The sequence below is a fragment of the Phalacrocorax aristotelis genome, chromosome 9 (assembly GCF_949628215.1).
Source record: "Phalacrocorax aristotelis chromosome 9, bGulAri2.1, whole genome shotgun sequence".
NCBI lineage: Eukaryota > Metazoa > Chordata > Aves > Suliformes > Phalacrocoracidae > Phalacrocorax > Phalacrocorax aristotelis.
In genome coordinates, this window is record NC_134284.1 from 15,533,597 (window position 1) to 15,549,194 (window position 15,598).

A 15,598-nucleotide genomic window follows, 5' to 3' on the forward strand; every position below is an offset into this window, starting at 1 on the left:
CCGCTCATCCAACCCACACTTCCTTAGTTTGCCTGTGAGGATGCAATGGGAGAGTGTCAAAAGCCTTTCTGAAGTCGAGATAAGCAACACCCACTGCTCTCCCTTCATCAACCCAGTCACACTATCATAGAAGACTATCAGGTTGGTCACACATGATCTTCCCTTGGTGAATCCATGTTGACTACTTCTGGTAACCTTTTCCTGTACATGCCTGGAGATGACCTCCAGAATTATCTGATCCATCACCTTTCTGCACAAAGTCATTTATAGTCTTCTGCAATTTTTTTGCAAGAAGTAGACTAGAGTGACTACTTTCACCACTCAATTCTGTTTTTATAAAGAATTATTAAGTCAGGATTCAGAAATGCCATTAAGTATATTATCATTTAGAGATGAGGAAGAACATTTTGGCTTTACACCAAATAACACATTCTAATGAAACAGCTGTCACAAGTTTACAAACTATACCTTTTATTAATATTTTCATCTTCAATTAAGTGTTTTATTCTTAGACTGACAACAACATAAAAACCAAACAAAACCAACAAAACCAGGAAACAAAAACAAATATGCTAGTTTTTGATGAATATTATTCCGTGGCTTTTTCTTTGAACAAAAAACCCCAACCAAACAATAAAAAGAAACTGCTCCTCCCAGTTATATACCTGATATTCTATTCTGACCACAGCAGACCCCTCCCTATCAACTACATGCTGCAAGGAAAATAAGGTATCTACACTTCTGACCCCAACTCACTTGAGCACACCAGCAACTGCATCTCAAGCCATGGGCTCTTTTGGAAGGTGAGGGATGACCTCACTAAGCTTGAGCTACATCAGTCAGACCCAAGCTGGTTTTAGTACCAGCTGTTCTGTTTCCTACCCGCAATAAGTGCTATTGGCAGCAGCAGACAACACAGGAAGCCTCCAAATACTTCAGAAAACCATGTAACTTGGGCTGATGCCTGTGACAGTTCACCTATCAATGCCTTACATAGCTGTTACCATTACTCCCTTACTCTCCTTCTCCCTGAAGTTTTCTTCCAAATCAATAAGCACATTGGAAAGCAAACCAACATAATATATTTACAAGGGATGACTCAGTCTCGGCAGTGGAGCCTGAAGGGATAAATAAGTTGAAAAAGGCCTGAAAAGCAAGCAAACTTGTTAGCTTGGAGTAGTCCCTCCCCCAGTATCTGTTCCAGTCACTGTATTACCTCTGTATTAGTATTTAAAATGCAATAGCAATCTTCAAGTTACTGGTCACTATTCTCAAATCACACAGCAGTTCTGTGTCTGGCTCACACAGTAGATGCTGTCACACATACACACACACAAGTGGCAAGTTCGTAGCACAGCTGAATATACAATGCATAATTTTCTATTCCCCTCTATTCTACGCCCCTCCTAAATTAACAATTTATTTCTTTGAAGAGGAATAGGAGTAAAAGAAGTAAGAGCATCCTTATCGGAAGGGATGCATTTAGCAGTGGCATATATCAGCGAATACAGCTAACGATTGACATTCTCTGTTGTCATAACCACTGTGAACACTGAAGGTAACCACACAGGTGATATCTTTATTTCCCAAGATTAAAGATACAGTACAAAATGAATCTGTACATCTTTCTATTAACAGAATTTGTTTACACAATTATATTACATTTGACCAGCCTTTATACTGATTTTAAATACAAAATAAATTTACAAAACTCCTACAAGACCCTTTAAAGAACTGCAGCTGATAAAAACAAAAGGTTCCCCCCAACAGGCCCTATTTGCCATATGCATTTGCAGTAGTTCAAATCAAACTAAATCTTTTCAGTTTAATATTCTCTGAAACAAAAATAGAATTTCAGTTCATTGTTGCCTATCTAAAAAGGAAGCAACTTGCAAATGTGAGTGTGATCCCCTTTTATAGGCCAAAACTAGCATATAATAGGTGGAAACTGGATAATGCATAGTCTTAGAAGTCCTTTCACAATCCATGTTTTAATGTTCTTTGCCAAAAAGAATAACATTTGATAGGGTTTGGTTTTTTTTCTATTTGTTCTTCTTACTTTAATAAGAGCAGCTGACTTATGGAAGATGACTAAAGATGAGTAAAACTGTCTCATAAGAGTCTCATTGGGATATTTGTATCAAAGGCCTTATCTTCTATTACATTGTCCCATGATGGACAATATAAAGCAAGGAAAATTACTTCAACAGACAGCTCTGGGACAAGTTTCACCAGAGTGATGAACTAGAATTGTGTTTTCTCAACAGTTCAGCATTTTCTTCAACCAGCAAGAACAGCTACTGTATTCAATTAATAATTTGAGATGCAGAACAATGTTTTCTCCCGTATCTTTCCACATTTTTCCTACATATAAAACTCCCACCGACAACAGTTACCGCTCTGTAGTTCCATTCTCTGTGCAGGGAGAGAAGACCACGTGTCCAGGAAGGTCAAATAGGCAGGCTCTGGCCTACGTTACTACAAAGAATACAATTTTTCCATTCAAAGCATTCTGAACATACCCAAAAAGGCTTCTCTTAAATCAAGTTTCCCTTCTAAAATACTCCTGCATATAAAGTGTAAGACAATCTGTGTACTACCAAAAGTGAATAGTACTTCACTGCACTAAACAGAGCAGCCCAGCTACCTTAGGAAAAAAGCTGCTCGATAAACTGCACAACAAGAAAGACATTGCTAGTAAGAGTTAAACATACTTCCCTCAAAACGCACGTTTCAGAACAGAGTAGCAAGGGATTGTCACAAAAACTTGTCATGTTGTAGACAACTGATTTAGAAAATTTATTCATTTCTTTAATCCCTGAGTTAACTTACCATCACTTATGGTAAGTACCTTTTTACTACTACAATTTCATTCAAATGAATGTCATCTGAAAAAGTTAGTGGTAGTAATTTGGTGGAAGGGAAAAAAGGATGAGAAAGACTTCCTTATTGCTTCTTCAAAAAAGCAGTTCTTCAAAGTGAAATAACTTGCTGATCTTCAATTGTTTTCTTCTGCTGATTTCTTGGATGCAAAAATGCATCAGGTTCAGCAAGAGTTAGCTGTAAGACTGTCACATAGCAGCAATGATGAGATTCTCATGCAAATAGGATAGAGCTTTTAGAATTTAGTTCTAATAGATCAAACAACCAACATTTTAATAATGAAGTAACAAAATTGTTAAACATCCTAAGAGACCAATACCAATGAACCAATGGTGTTTAACTGAAAAACATTTTCCATATAATCTTTAATTTATTCATGCCAAGCTAAAAAGAGCTATTAAGTGACAGAGGCAAAAATACTTCAGAGGGAGTATTCAGAATTCACAGATATCTTAGAAATGCAGCTGGGGAATGCGGTACATTTTAGTCACTACATTTAAGTTCAATACTGTTCCATCTGCTAATGATGATTAAGACTGAACAAGATATTCCTCTACCACATGCTGCAACCCTCCAAACTAAAATGAAAGATTTGTCTTCACATAACCAGCACAAGCATTTGAGTACTGAAAAGTTCTTTCTATATTTTAATACTAGTCATCCATAACATTTCACTTTACCAAAGAGTAGATTGCTTATCTTCTTTCCCAAACTACAGATCTATTGTGCAACTGTCTCCTTACAAATGTACTAAGTAGGAAACCATACCAAAATCTCAATTCTAAATAAAGCATATTGATATGTTGCTGCCAATCCACTGGAAAAATATTTGCATGAAAGGAAGCCCTTAATCCTTTAAGCACTACAGCTTTTGTCAGAAAGCAGCTAAAGCCTCTTCATTTGTATTTCATTCAGCTTTAAGACAGTAAATTCAGAAGGTTTAATGCTAGTACGGAAACAAATATTTAACTGCCATCAGTAAATAAGAACGGAAACTTCTGCATTTCTTGCCTCTAAGCTACTCCCCCTCACTGCTTCCCACCCCCAACTGCTGAAATTATAGTCCAATGAAAGCCACTACTAAGTGAAGATTCCTCTTGCAGTCTAAAAACATCAGCCCACAGGTTCTACTCTTTGCACTCATTAAAAGGCCTTTGCACTGACCTCGTGGTGTCAAGAAGCCATAAACCATTGGTCTTCTTTCTTTTTGGGTTTTCTTGTTTCAAGGGATCCTCAAGATGGCACAGCCAGAGATACTATTTTGACTTTCTCATCTATGCCAGGTACCAGAGTTTGGCGACAGCAGAGCACTGCTGTAATCTAACATGATCTTTATCAGTCAGCCAGACTTTGGAGTAGCATCACTGGCATAAGCCCATACCCTTTTGTAGAGAGTATGCATCTTTGGGGCCCTTTTTTGTAGATGCATTAAACAGATGCATGCATGAGATACCACGTACATTTCCTTCTGGCAGAGCAGATCACTTACAGGATTGCTGAAAATTAAATACAGAACCTCCACCTCTAAAAACAATTTTAAAAAAAAGCAAGCTAACTCACTGAGTTTTCTGGCTCTGCTCTTTCTTCACTGTCCGCAATAATACTGGTGCTTTCTGCAATCTAGACTCAGCCTCTTTGTAAGAGCAAATTTAAATAATTTAGGAACACTAGCAATTTGTTTTTATGTCATGAAGTATTGCAAAGTACACAGGCTCCAAAAAAGTTCAGAAGGATGCGGTATCTGGGCACTGTGGATAGTTTTCAACTGATGAGCTTTGCAGACCCAATCTGTCCCACTCTGCCTCCTGGGCTACGTACTGTCTGCTGAGAACAGTCTAGTCTAAGGGGAATGGAGGAAAACACTCAGAACAAAAAAGCACAAATGGAAAGTGGCATGTTTGCTGGCTTAGTTTTACAGAGTTTATAAATAATCCATGTTAAACCATCCATGATAGCATAAAAGACCAAAGTGTAAGAATTACTAAGAAATAACGAAGTAAGGATTGTAGAAATATTTGGGATGCAGATCAGAATATAAGTTCATACAGCTCTAGTCTTTTTAGAGTTTGAATATAGTTCAGCTTCTTGGACTTAAATTTGCCATATAATTATTACTTTTATATAGGGCAACTGCTATCAAGCAGGCAAAAACCTTCCAATGTTAGCTTTCTGCTCTCTCTAGGAGATGAAAAGGTCTCTGAATCAAGAGGAACTAGATACAGCAGGCAACATTTTCGTAGTAGCACTCTTGTGTTTCCATGAAAAAAAGCCATAGTGTTATTCCATTGGCACTGAAATAACATTCGAATCAGTTTCAAAATAATTTTCTTATCCCTGAAAAAAGGCATCATTCTAAGCAGCTTTCAGACTTTTTTTTTTTTTTAAACTCCTTTGCACCTCTTCTGGGGGAGGGATGTTGATCCAAAGTCCTAAATCACAAAGAAAACAGTTCCTTTTGGAAAAATCCAGTTCTTTCACTGAGGATCTTGTTGCTATTGTGGTGGTTGATGCTCTGGTGGTGGTTCTTGTTGAGGCACAGCTGGCCGCAGTCCTGCTGGTCTGGGAATTGCCTGATGTTGCCTTTGTCTGTAAGCTATAATTGTTCCCAGAAGCAAGGCGATGATGGTCATAAGGTAAAGGTCCCACTCAGGCCCCAACAGCTGGTCCATATCAATATGTGAGAATACCTCCCTTATCTAAGAAACAAGAAGTCCACATCATCATGTCACAGAGCAAGAATGGGAAACTGCTGCGATTTTTAAGTTTGACTTGTAACATTTTTCATGTATAAGTACCAGTTTTAAAACTTCAGTAGCTCTTTTCCTCTCTGAAAAAATAGTATCACATCAGTGACATTCTTAATTTCCAGGAACTGAATACAATTAAGACTAAGAGCCATGCGATGTAGGATGAACTATCCTATTTTCTGTTCTAGAGATGAAGGTTCTTGATACGTAGCTTTGTGGCTTTCACATACAGAGCATTAAAGCATACAATTTAAATCAGAACGAGGTATGTAACCATACTAGTTGCCTTAAAGAAAGAGGAATAAGTACCGCATACACAGAGGCAGTGAAGTGATCAGTCCAGCCGAACTGGAAGCCATCGGCAGACTACCATGAATGACAGAACATTAAGCCCCAGGATACTTATGCAAAACAATGCTGAGATTTGTGCAGGTAAGGTACAGGAAAGTTGAAGTGTCTTTACTGTTAGTTTTGAATGAACTGGCTTTTCATCAGACTTCCATTCACATAAGCATTGGCCAACGTACACTTTATGCTTCACTACTGTATCTGATGGTTGGAATACTCATGTTCTGCATACTAGCTTCTGTGCGTGCTACATAGGTATTTGCTTGATTGATTTAGAGAATTTTGACTGTCCAGTCCTGAAAGTCCCCAGTCTCAAGACTATTACATATAGTCAAACTTAGCTGGATTGCCTGAAGTTACATTTGCAAATTGTAATTATTAAGTGGTAGTAACTTCTGTACCATTTGAATTTATTAAATAATCCAAAAGGCAGTAAGATGTCAGAATACTGAGAAATATTTCAGATGCTATATGGAAAGGATTCACCTAAATTCCAGGCAGATTTTTTTTACCAGTGCCATCACTCAGCAGAAGCTCTGCACAGTAGCTAAACTGTCTAATACAAATAATATATTTTTCCCCATAGAAATCAAACAACTCAAGTGGGATTGTTACAGCTGAATATGAAAGAGCATGAGAATTAGGGCAACAAAAAAGTGTTTCTTTTTTGCTGAACAACAATTATGTCATTGGAACCATCTCCTTAACTTTGACAGAGATAGTCATGGATAAGAACAGTCAAACAGGTTAGGGGAATGCTCTTCAAAGGAAGAACAGCACAGAAGAGCACTGGCTGTACACATTTCAGTTTCACACAATTGCACAAATAAGAAACAGGAATCACAGCTTCAGTAAACTTTCTTAGTGCACAACAACACAAAACACATCTAAGTTTTCAGAAGGCTCAAGTAAGACTTAAGTAAGATTACAACTCAAGCTTCTTTTAAAAATGTAAAGACACGTCTGTTATTTTTTCCTTTTTAATTCTGCGTTACTTACATTGATTTCTCGGACGTATTGCAAGGAATAAATCACTCCGAGCTTGCAAAGTGCTAGGAAGACTGGAACCTGAGCATCTGGGCTTGCTTCAGCTGCCATGTCATAGAATCGTTTTGCAAGATGAATATCCTGAAGTTAAGAAAATACAAAGTTCAATTTTGAAGAATTTGAAAAATTAACCATAAAATGTACAGGTTTTTTTTCCATAAGCTGTTGTATACTGTCATTTGAATACAAGGGGTTTAGTCAAGTTAAATGAAAACCATTCTATTAAACTTCCCCTTTTTTTCTGAGAGATGTTCACCTTTGAATCAACAACTAAAGGGAAGCTTTGACCTGAGGATGAAGCTATTGTAACTGACGCTAGAATTGAAGCTCACAGAGATTAGTAGGAATGTATTCAACCCATGCACTGTAAACTAAGGCGCATATTTAGGTAACTCTAGTACACTCTTAACGCCCCCAATGCCACATCAAACACGAAAGATTAAGAAAACACAAGTCAGAGTACACAGAAGCAACTCCTCTCAGTTATACTACATTATGCCCGCTGCATAGTGCAGATTCTAACCATTTCTGCACATACTCCCAAATTAGATTCTACTCCTTATCCAAACCAGACATAACTTGCATTAGTGAGGGCAGCCTGGCATGAGCACAAACAGCCAGCAACTTTAGGAAGAGCTTAAACTACTGTTCTCTTCTACGGTAGCTGGATCAAGAAGGCAACTGTAGCAAGAAGAACCGAGGATACATGTACCTGAATAGTTTAACCTTCCTTGTTTGGGGTTTTTTTTTTTTTTTTGCTCTGCTTCAGATACATATGGTGCAATGTTAGGGTACTTGGATACAAACTGCCTATGTTCACTCAGTGATGTGAAGGACAGGCCTGTGTAAGACTTACCTCTGGAAGTGTTCCAAGCTGGACACTTAAAATAAGAGAAATCTCCAGGACTTCACGCCACATGTTCATTTTATAATTTTATCCTGATTGTAAAATATCATAAAGATTTTCTGCTCACTGATACAGCAAAGCTTAGTTCCATAACACACGTGGAAAAAACAGTATGAAAATCAACACATTATGTGAGTGAGACGTACTAGCTCACATTTTAGTATTTTGACTCAATAGAACAACTCTGAATACTCCCTGAGCCTAGAAAGTCTGTCTTTTGTATAACTATTTAAAAGAGTTTCCTTAGCTCCTTTGTACTGTGCTAGTATTAGTGTAGAAGCAGATCCTAAATCATGGCTTACTTTCATTTCTAATTAGCAAGCACTTCATTCTGCTTATACATTCTTCACTCTCACTTGACAGACAAGTGAGAACTGTAGGAGTCTGAGTGTTAATACACAAATAGCACTGAAACACCATGCCAAATCTTAAAGGACGACTATGAGAAAACGAATTCATTCTTATTTTGAGCGGTATATGGAAACAGTCTTCATTCCGACACGCAGGCTCAGGAACTGGATAACACTAAATCTGTGAAAAGTGTATAAATAACAGTGTACACGTGTGAGATTTCTGAAAGGGCTTAATATTTGGCATTGAACTGGTATGAGTCTGAAAACCACCTAGTGAAGGAAGCATAGCATGGAATGCTGTATGTAAGAAAGACTATTCAATAAGTAAAGAGAATAAAAAAAAAAGCTGTTTGGGAAAATAAAAAAAAAAAAACCAAACCGGTAAGAAATACCGTATTTATTGAGGATTATCCAGAGTGAACAGTGACCTGAGTTGAAGTTGTGCAGGCCACCTTCTCCCTAACTTTGGAGTGCTTGCAATCTTAATGACATGGGCATAGGTGGGGAGAGAGTATGAGTACACATCCCTTTCTTCAACAGACTAAACCCCCAGAATTTTTTAGCTACTATAGCGCTAAAATCTTTATACGTCCCTTCTACGGGCCTCTAGTGGAAAAGCAGACTTCAGTAGTAGATTTTAACTGTCAGAAAACATGATTTTAATTTTCAGACATTTTCAGAAGTGCACAAAATTCAGCTGTTTCCATTCCGGGAAAGGAAAGCCAAATATTCTTTTGCTTCATTCAAACACAGTCTTAGCCTTTTTCAGAACATCGTCGTCCTGCATCATTTTAGTCTTACGTAGTCAGTCCTAAAGCTCCATTCTCTTGTCTTACAGTTTTAAACTTTTAGGACACAGCAAGCAAAGACGTTACATATCCGGAATTCCGAAGACTGGCCTTATACACAGAATTTCCTTACTTAGACATTCTCAGTGCTTCTTTCCCATACCTATATTAACTATCTCCACTTCTCTTGCAGTTCAATTCTTCCTTCCATAGTGGTTCTGTATGAGGAAAGTATTATTCATCTGCATAAAGCAAGGCTGCATATGTTTGTCGTGAGTCCCTGTGTATTTGTTTCAGCTATCTACATGTAGCCATCTCTGCTTCAGGTTGGAGAATACTCTGTGCAAATGATAGCATTAGGACTCATTTATCTCAAATTCTTAGTAGTTATGCTGAATGTGATGTAATAACATTTTCAAAGCTTTTATTACTTGCTCTAAATTGGGTTGTTTTCAAGGCAGAAGCAAAAGAAAAAGTCCGTGTCTGTCATGGTTTTGGCTGGGATAGAGTTAATTTTCATCACTGTAGCTGGTATGGTGTTGTTCTGGATTTAGCATGAGAATAATGTTGATAACACACTGATGTTTTAGTTGTTGCTAAGCAGTGCTTACACTAGACAAGGACTTTTCCATCTTCCCATGCTCTGCCAGGGGCACAAGAAGCTGGCAGGGGAGGGGGCACAGCCAAGACAGCTGATCCAAACTGGCCAAAGGGATATTCCATACCATATGATGTCATGGCCAGTATATTAACTGGGGGGGGAAGCTGGCCAGGGGAAGCAGCGATCACAGCTTGGGGACTGGCATCATCTGTCAGCGGGTGATGAGCAGTTCCATCACTTCCCCCCCTGCCCTGGGTTTCGCCCCTCTCTTGTTATTTTCCTTTTTATTGTATTATTTATATTACTCTTTTTTAATAATTAGCTGTGGCCTAGCCTAATTCAAAAAATCATGGCTAATCATCACGTTGTTGTTGGTGCTTATGGTTTGTTACTTGAAAGATGCACAGAACTTGTTTTCAAAATGTCATGATATAGAAAACAAATTAAGCAGTGTTTCAGAAGATGAGAACAATCTTGTGCTAAAATACCCTGAACCTGGAACTGATCTCATTCATTTCATTCCTCTTCCAGGTTTTGAAAGAATTACTCAAGCATATGGCACTCTTTTTGCTAATCTTCACAGTTTTGGGCAAAGAGTTTACTCCCTGTCTATGCCTCATTTCTTCACATAGGTAGGTGTGAAGTGGGTAGACTTATCCATTTGGTATTGGAGAAGGTGTCAGGAGTCATGCCAATTCCTACTATGCGGTTATAGTGTCCAAAGCCCGGCAGCGGTTATGGACTTAATCTAATATTAGTAAATGCACCGTAATAAAGCAGACTATCAGCCTACAGCTTACTCACCTGCTTGATGCCCAATCCCTTCTCATGCATGTAGCCCAGATTAAACATTGCTTGGGCACTATGCTGTTGCTCTGATGCCAGTCGATAGTGAATAAATGCAGTTTCATAATCAACATCAGTACCAAAGCCATAAAAATGGTAATCTCCAAGTTTAATTCTTGCAACAGTATATCCTATAATCAAGAAACAACAAAAAAGGTAAAATAGCTGGGCAAATAACGCCTTTTAGTTTCATATGAAGATGCAATAAGAGCTTTAGTATTACTTTCCGGTTTGCAAAACTGTTTCCCTTTTTCCCCCCTCTCACATAAACAGCCTTTTTTTTTTTTTGAAAATTGGGTTTAGCTAACCACCACACAACTGATTTCTGTTTTCAGGGAAGTCCTTTTCCCATTAATCCCATCAACATTTTTATTGCTATTTAGTGGCATCAGATGAAAAGTTATATCATATTGTTTTATAATAAGTAGCTATAAACAAATTTTCTTCTATGGTCATTATGGGCTTCAGCGTTGTTTTTAAGAGAGAGACACTGAAAACTTGAAAAATAGTGTCTCATCATCATTTGGTAATGGAATACTTAACCATTCCATCCTCTCAATTTCAAGCTTTCTACTAAAAGCCAAGCAGGTCTGAAGATTTTCAGACAAAACTCTTAAGTAAAAAGCTAATTGACAGACATTAATGTAGGTGCACCCATAGGAAAGTTAGAGACCTCACAGTGAGATATTTAATGATTAAGTTTAGTTTTGCTTATTTTAGGATAGGATCACAAGCACCAGAGTTTAAACTCGGGTTGGCTGGACATCAAGATTTCATTCTTCATCACTGAGCTTTGCTTGCTTTGAATAGGAAATTAGATTTCTTATAAATAATGAAAAGTATCAAAATCCTAAAGGGTACTTTGTATCTATTTTTCCAAGAGGATTTATTTTTAGAAAAGTCAGTGTAAACATTCCTAATGCTGTTTAATGCTGCTCTATAATTCCATATGGAATGGCAAAAGAAACACACTGTACATTTGTGTTTTAGTCCTTTTAATCTTCAGGATCTCAGAACGGCTCAGAACTGCAAGTATACTGCAATGACATTATAGCTAACAGTGGAAAAAAGACCAGCAACCACCCTATATGGAATATAACTAATGTTGAACAGAAGGAGGTAAGCTTTCTGTCCTTTCCCGCCTCATAAAAAACATGAAATCAAGCATTAATAGCTCTACTGAAAATAAATTACTTGAAAGTGTGAGGTACTGACATACCTTGAGAAGCTGCTCTATTCCAGTGAAGCAAAGCTCGAGGATAGGTTTCATTTTCTCCTACTATGCTAGCTTCTTCTAGAGAAGAAAGTAATTCAGTTAAATAGGAGTATGGTATATGCACACAAGACCACAAAAGACTCTCATGCATATATTTAGTCTGCTGAAATGCATTAAAAACTTGAAGTAATCTGTGCTATAGCACAAACAAGATTCCCCATCTGAAACTTATAAAACCTCTCTTTCATTTATATGGTCTTATCTTATATCTGCCCACATAAGAGCTAGGAACAAACTGTATCATTTCACCCTGAAATATTGCTTACCAAGTGTCTCTCCCATTCCTGCTCTAGAAGATTCTGAAGCATACTTGAGGAATGCCAGAAGACTCAAGTCTTAAGAGCACACAGTTTGGCTCTGGCAAAGGTGCTCTCAAAGAGAAGGCTAAAGTATAAGCTATTTTAGTTTGACCATCTAAACAACAAGACTAGTCAAGTAAAATGAAGGCTTAATCTCCTAAACCAGCCAGAGACAGCATATTTTCCACAGCAGTGCTACAGCTACTTCAGAGCAGAAGGTATTTTACTGGTCTGTGTCAAACTGAGGGTTGCTGAAGCACCAGAGTTCAGACAGTTCAAAGGATTTATAAAACTTTTTTCATTTCTAGTGTAAGTATGGTTTCAGCTATACTCTCTCACAGCTGACACACAGATTTTCTGTATAAAGTATATAAAATAATTTTAAATTAATCTCCAGTCAAGATGCAGATAAATCTGAGTAATGGCAAGCAGAATTTTAACCCAGGGAAAGGTGCTATTTCTTTGCAAGAATGCACTCCCAGCCAAGACTGCCATTGCTGTAGTTTATCTAAAGATGAGACACTACAGCACCTTTGAAAAACACTACCTGGAAATTAAGATATTAGATTAGCCTATTAGCCACCAATAGCTGATTTTTATATTTAGATGCAAAGCCTTAAAGCTGCTAATGAGACACCTAGATTTCTGGATTTGAGATACAGAAAGTTTAAAATACTGGGTTTTGTAGTTTCTAGGAAGATTTGTCACTTGTACTTCCATTGTTACCCTATGACCCCAAGCTCTAAGAAATCCCAGTTCTAGCCACCTAGCTGTGATAAAGAGACCTGGGACAAGGTTTTTCAAATCCAGCAGAACCAACTTCCCAGCTCTTCATCCCTGCTTCAAGAATAGTACAAGTAAAGTTACAAAAAAAAAAAACCTGAAAAAACCCCAACCAAAAACCCTAAAGTGCTGAGAAAAAACATTACAAGATAAAGAACGTTGGAAACCAATGCTTGCATGCATAGTAAAGGCCAAGGGTAAAACTAATGCAATTCATACTTTATAGGTTTAAAAATAAAAGGTTAAGGCTGTGCTTAGGAAGTCCAGGGAAGAAAATTTTCACCGCTATGCAAGTTGCTAAAGCATTCTCTCCCTATTCCACTCTTTAAATCCTGTAAATTAGTATTTTAGTGTATTCTAACTTTTAGGCCAGAAAGTTCTCCTTAGAGGTGTAAATTAAAACTGACTGCTTTCCAGTGTAAAGAGCAGGAAAGAGGACAAGAGTCTCACTGAAGTTCTAACTGAACACGAGCTATATAATTAATCTTCAAGCACCCCAGCATTCTACTAAATCAGCTACTGCAGGCCAACTAAAAAAACAAAACAAAACCAAAAAAAACTTTCAGTACAAATTCAGGTCCTTACTCTGATCAAGTATGAAAGCAGCATTGCTTTGTGCAACTTCATAGCCTTGTTCTGCCAGAAGAAGATACTGAACCACAGCAGAATTTGAATCACCATCTTTATAGCTGTTGTAGGCAGTCATCAGTCTTTCAGACCAGCGTCCCCGTTCGCATACGTTCTTGAACAACTGCGGAGGAAAAAAAATAAGGGGGGAGAAGACTGGTTGTGAGGAACTTCAGAAATTTAGGCTTTGCAATGGGTAAACCTTTCACATTCAAGTGCCTGTTCAAAATAATTACATTTCACAGGAAAAACTTGGTAGACAAACTCACTGCTTAAGACAGGCTTACCTTAAGATACAGGTTACAAAGCAAATACATGCCAAGATTCAGGTGCTTACTCAGAATTATTCTTAACATCAGCTTTTTTGTTACACTTAAACCCACGTCTAAATGAAGAATTCAGTACTTATAAAATACCAATGTTTGCTTTGTATTATTCCTTTGATTTTCTTCAAAGTTAATAAAGCAAATACAAACTTGCCACATCAACATAAAAAATAAAGATTTTTCTCATGAGATACAAAGGACTTTGATAATATATCACTTTTCCTTTTGATAGCCTTGGCTCTACAGTCACCAGTGGATTTTAGCTAGGACAGACTTCCTATATAAACTGACATGGTTATATCTAACCTTTTGCAAGTCAGTATTATTTGACCTTTATAAATGGGTAAACTTACCTCAACAGCAGTATGACAGGAACGCATCACTCCAGTGCCAGTAGCATGCATCTGAGCCAGGTTATAAAAAGCCAGAATGTGGCCACCCTGGGAGGCCAAGTTAAAATATTTCAAAGCTTGTTTATAGTCTCGCTTGACTCCAATGCCATCTAAAAGAAAGAATAAGTCTTGTTTTTCATTTCTCTTGAAAAGCAGAGTTGTACGAAATACAGTACATAGTTACTCTTCGAAATTATTAAATAAAAATGTGAAAGTGTGAGGAAAAAACCAGAACAAAATATAAATTCAATGTAGTAAGACCACTCTACATGCAGTATATCTACACTTCTAATGCCACCTAGCGAACACTTACTGAAAGGGCAGATGCTTAGACCCAGCAAATCACCATTTTGATGCCACTTACTGTAATACATGGAACCTAGTTGAAGTTGTCCATCAACCCATCCCTGTTCTGCAGCCTTCTGGAAATACTTCAGCGCTAGCTCATAGTTCTGCAGGAAGATTCGGTCCAGTCATTAGAGACTTGCAATACACCACAATTTAAGTGAAGTAAGAAAATATGCATGCGCGCATGTGTAAGTGCATGGACAAATCTATACTACAGAAAAATTACAGCGAGATGTTCTAGTGCGAAAGTGTTCACCTGGTCAAAATCTGGAAACAAAAAAATGAAATAGCTACAGTCTTAAGACATGCTAATATCGTTGTAGGCTATCTCAAAGCTGGCATCCACATACAGCATTGCTATGAATGCTTAACAGAACGGATGCCCTGTTCTGTTTCTAGAACAATTATGTAACTTCTTCCATGAACTTTGTTTCATCAACAAGCGCTTGCACAGCTAAATATAACACTTTGACATGAAACTTTCTTGTGGGAAAAGCAACAAGGCAAATGAACCAATTAGAGGTTCCAAAGTGTTCCTCCACTCTCACACAAAATGGGGAGACTTAGGATTTGCTTTAGTTCACAAGAAAGTTAGAGCCAAGTTCAAAACTCCTACCAAAAATCCACACTGCTATTTATTTCTAATAGCTTTGGCAACATTTTCAAACTTCATTAGAGGGAACTCAACAAGTTTCATAGCTGCTAAACTCCATAGTGATTTTTTTTTTTAATATTACAGATTTCCTCATGGAGTTTTCAGTGTAACAGAAATCTTCTAAAGTCTTCTACAGTACTTCCCTCCAGAGAAGTAGTTTGTTGACAACAAGTTACACAATCACCTATGATTAGAAAGACTACTATCAAAAGCTTACCACTGGAACACCTCTTCCGTAGAGGTAAGCCATTCCTAATCCACTCTGTCCAACTGGATTACCCTGAAAACACAGGAAAACACTTCTGCAAAGAAAGGCAAAACCTACAGCTAGGTCTTTCAAATTTGGTATGTCTTTACATTGCAAACAAATGG

General features: G+C 37.6%; 1 protein-coding gene across 2 annotated transcripts in view; it reads right to left on the bottom strand.

The window, feature by feature from the left end:
• Positions 1 to 1,559: 1,559 nt before the first annotated feature.
• SEL1L (SEL1L adaptor subunit of SYVN1 ubiquitin ligase) overlaps positions 1,560 to 15,598 on the bottom strand; it is a 35,517-nt gene continuing 21,478 nt past the window's right edge. The window contains exons 14-21 of one of the 2 annotated variants that reach the window (XM_075103650.1): positions 15,444 to 15,506; positions 14,588 to 14,675; positions 14,185 to 14,333; positions 13,464 to 13,629; positions 11,740 to 11,811; positions 10,479 to 10,651; positions 6,978 to 7,106; positions 1,560 to 5,579 (exon numbers count right to left, since the gene is read on the bottom strand). In XM_075103650.1, coding sequence (XP_074959751.1) covers positions 5,376 to 5,579; positions 6,978 to 7,106; positions 10,479 to 10,651; positions 11,740 to 11,811; positions 13,464 to 13,629; positions 14,185 to 14,333; positions 14,588 to 14,675; positions 15,444 to 15,506 — 1,044 coding nt within the window. In that variant the 3' untranslated portion in view covers positions 1,560 to 5,375. Of the gene's footprint in view, positions 5,580 to 6,977; positions 7,107 to 10,478; positions 10,652 to 11,739; positions 11,815 to 13,463; positions 13,630 to 14,184; positions 14,334 to 14,587; positions 14,676 to 15,443; positions 15,507 to 15,598 lie in introns of both variants that reach the window. The other variant, XM_075103649.1, reaches the window with a different exon arrangement.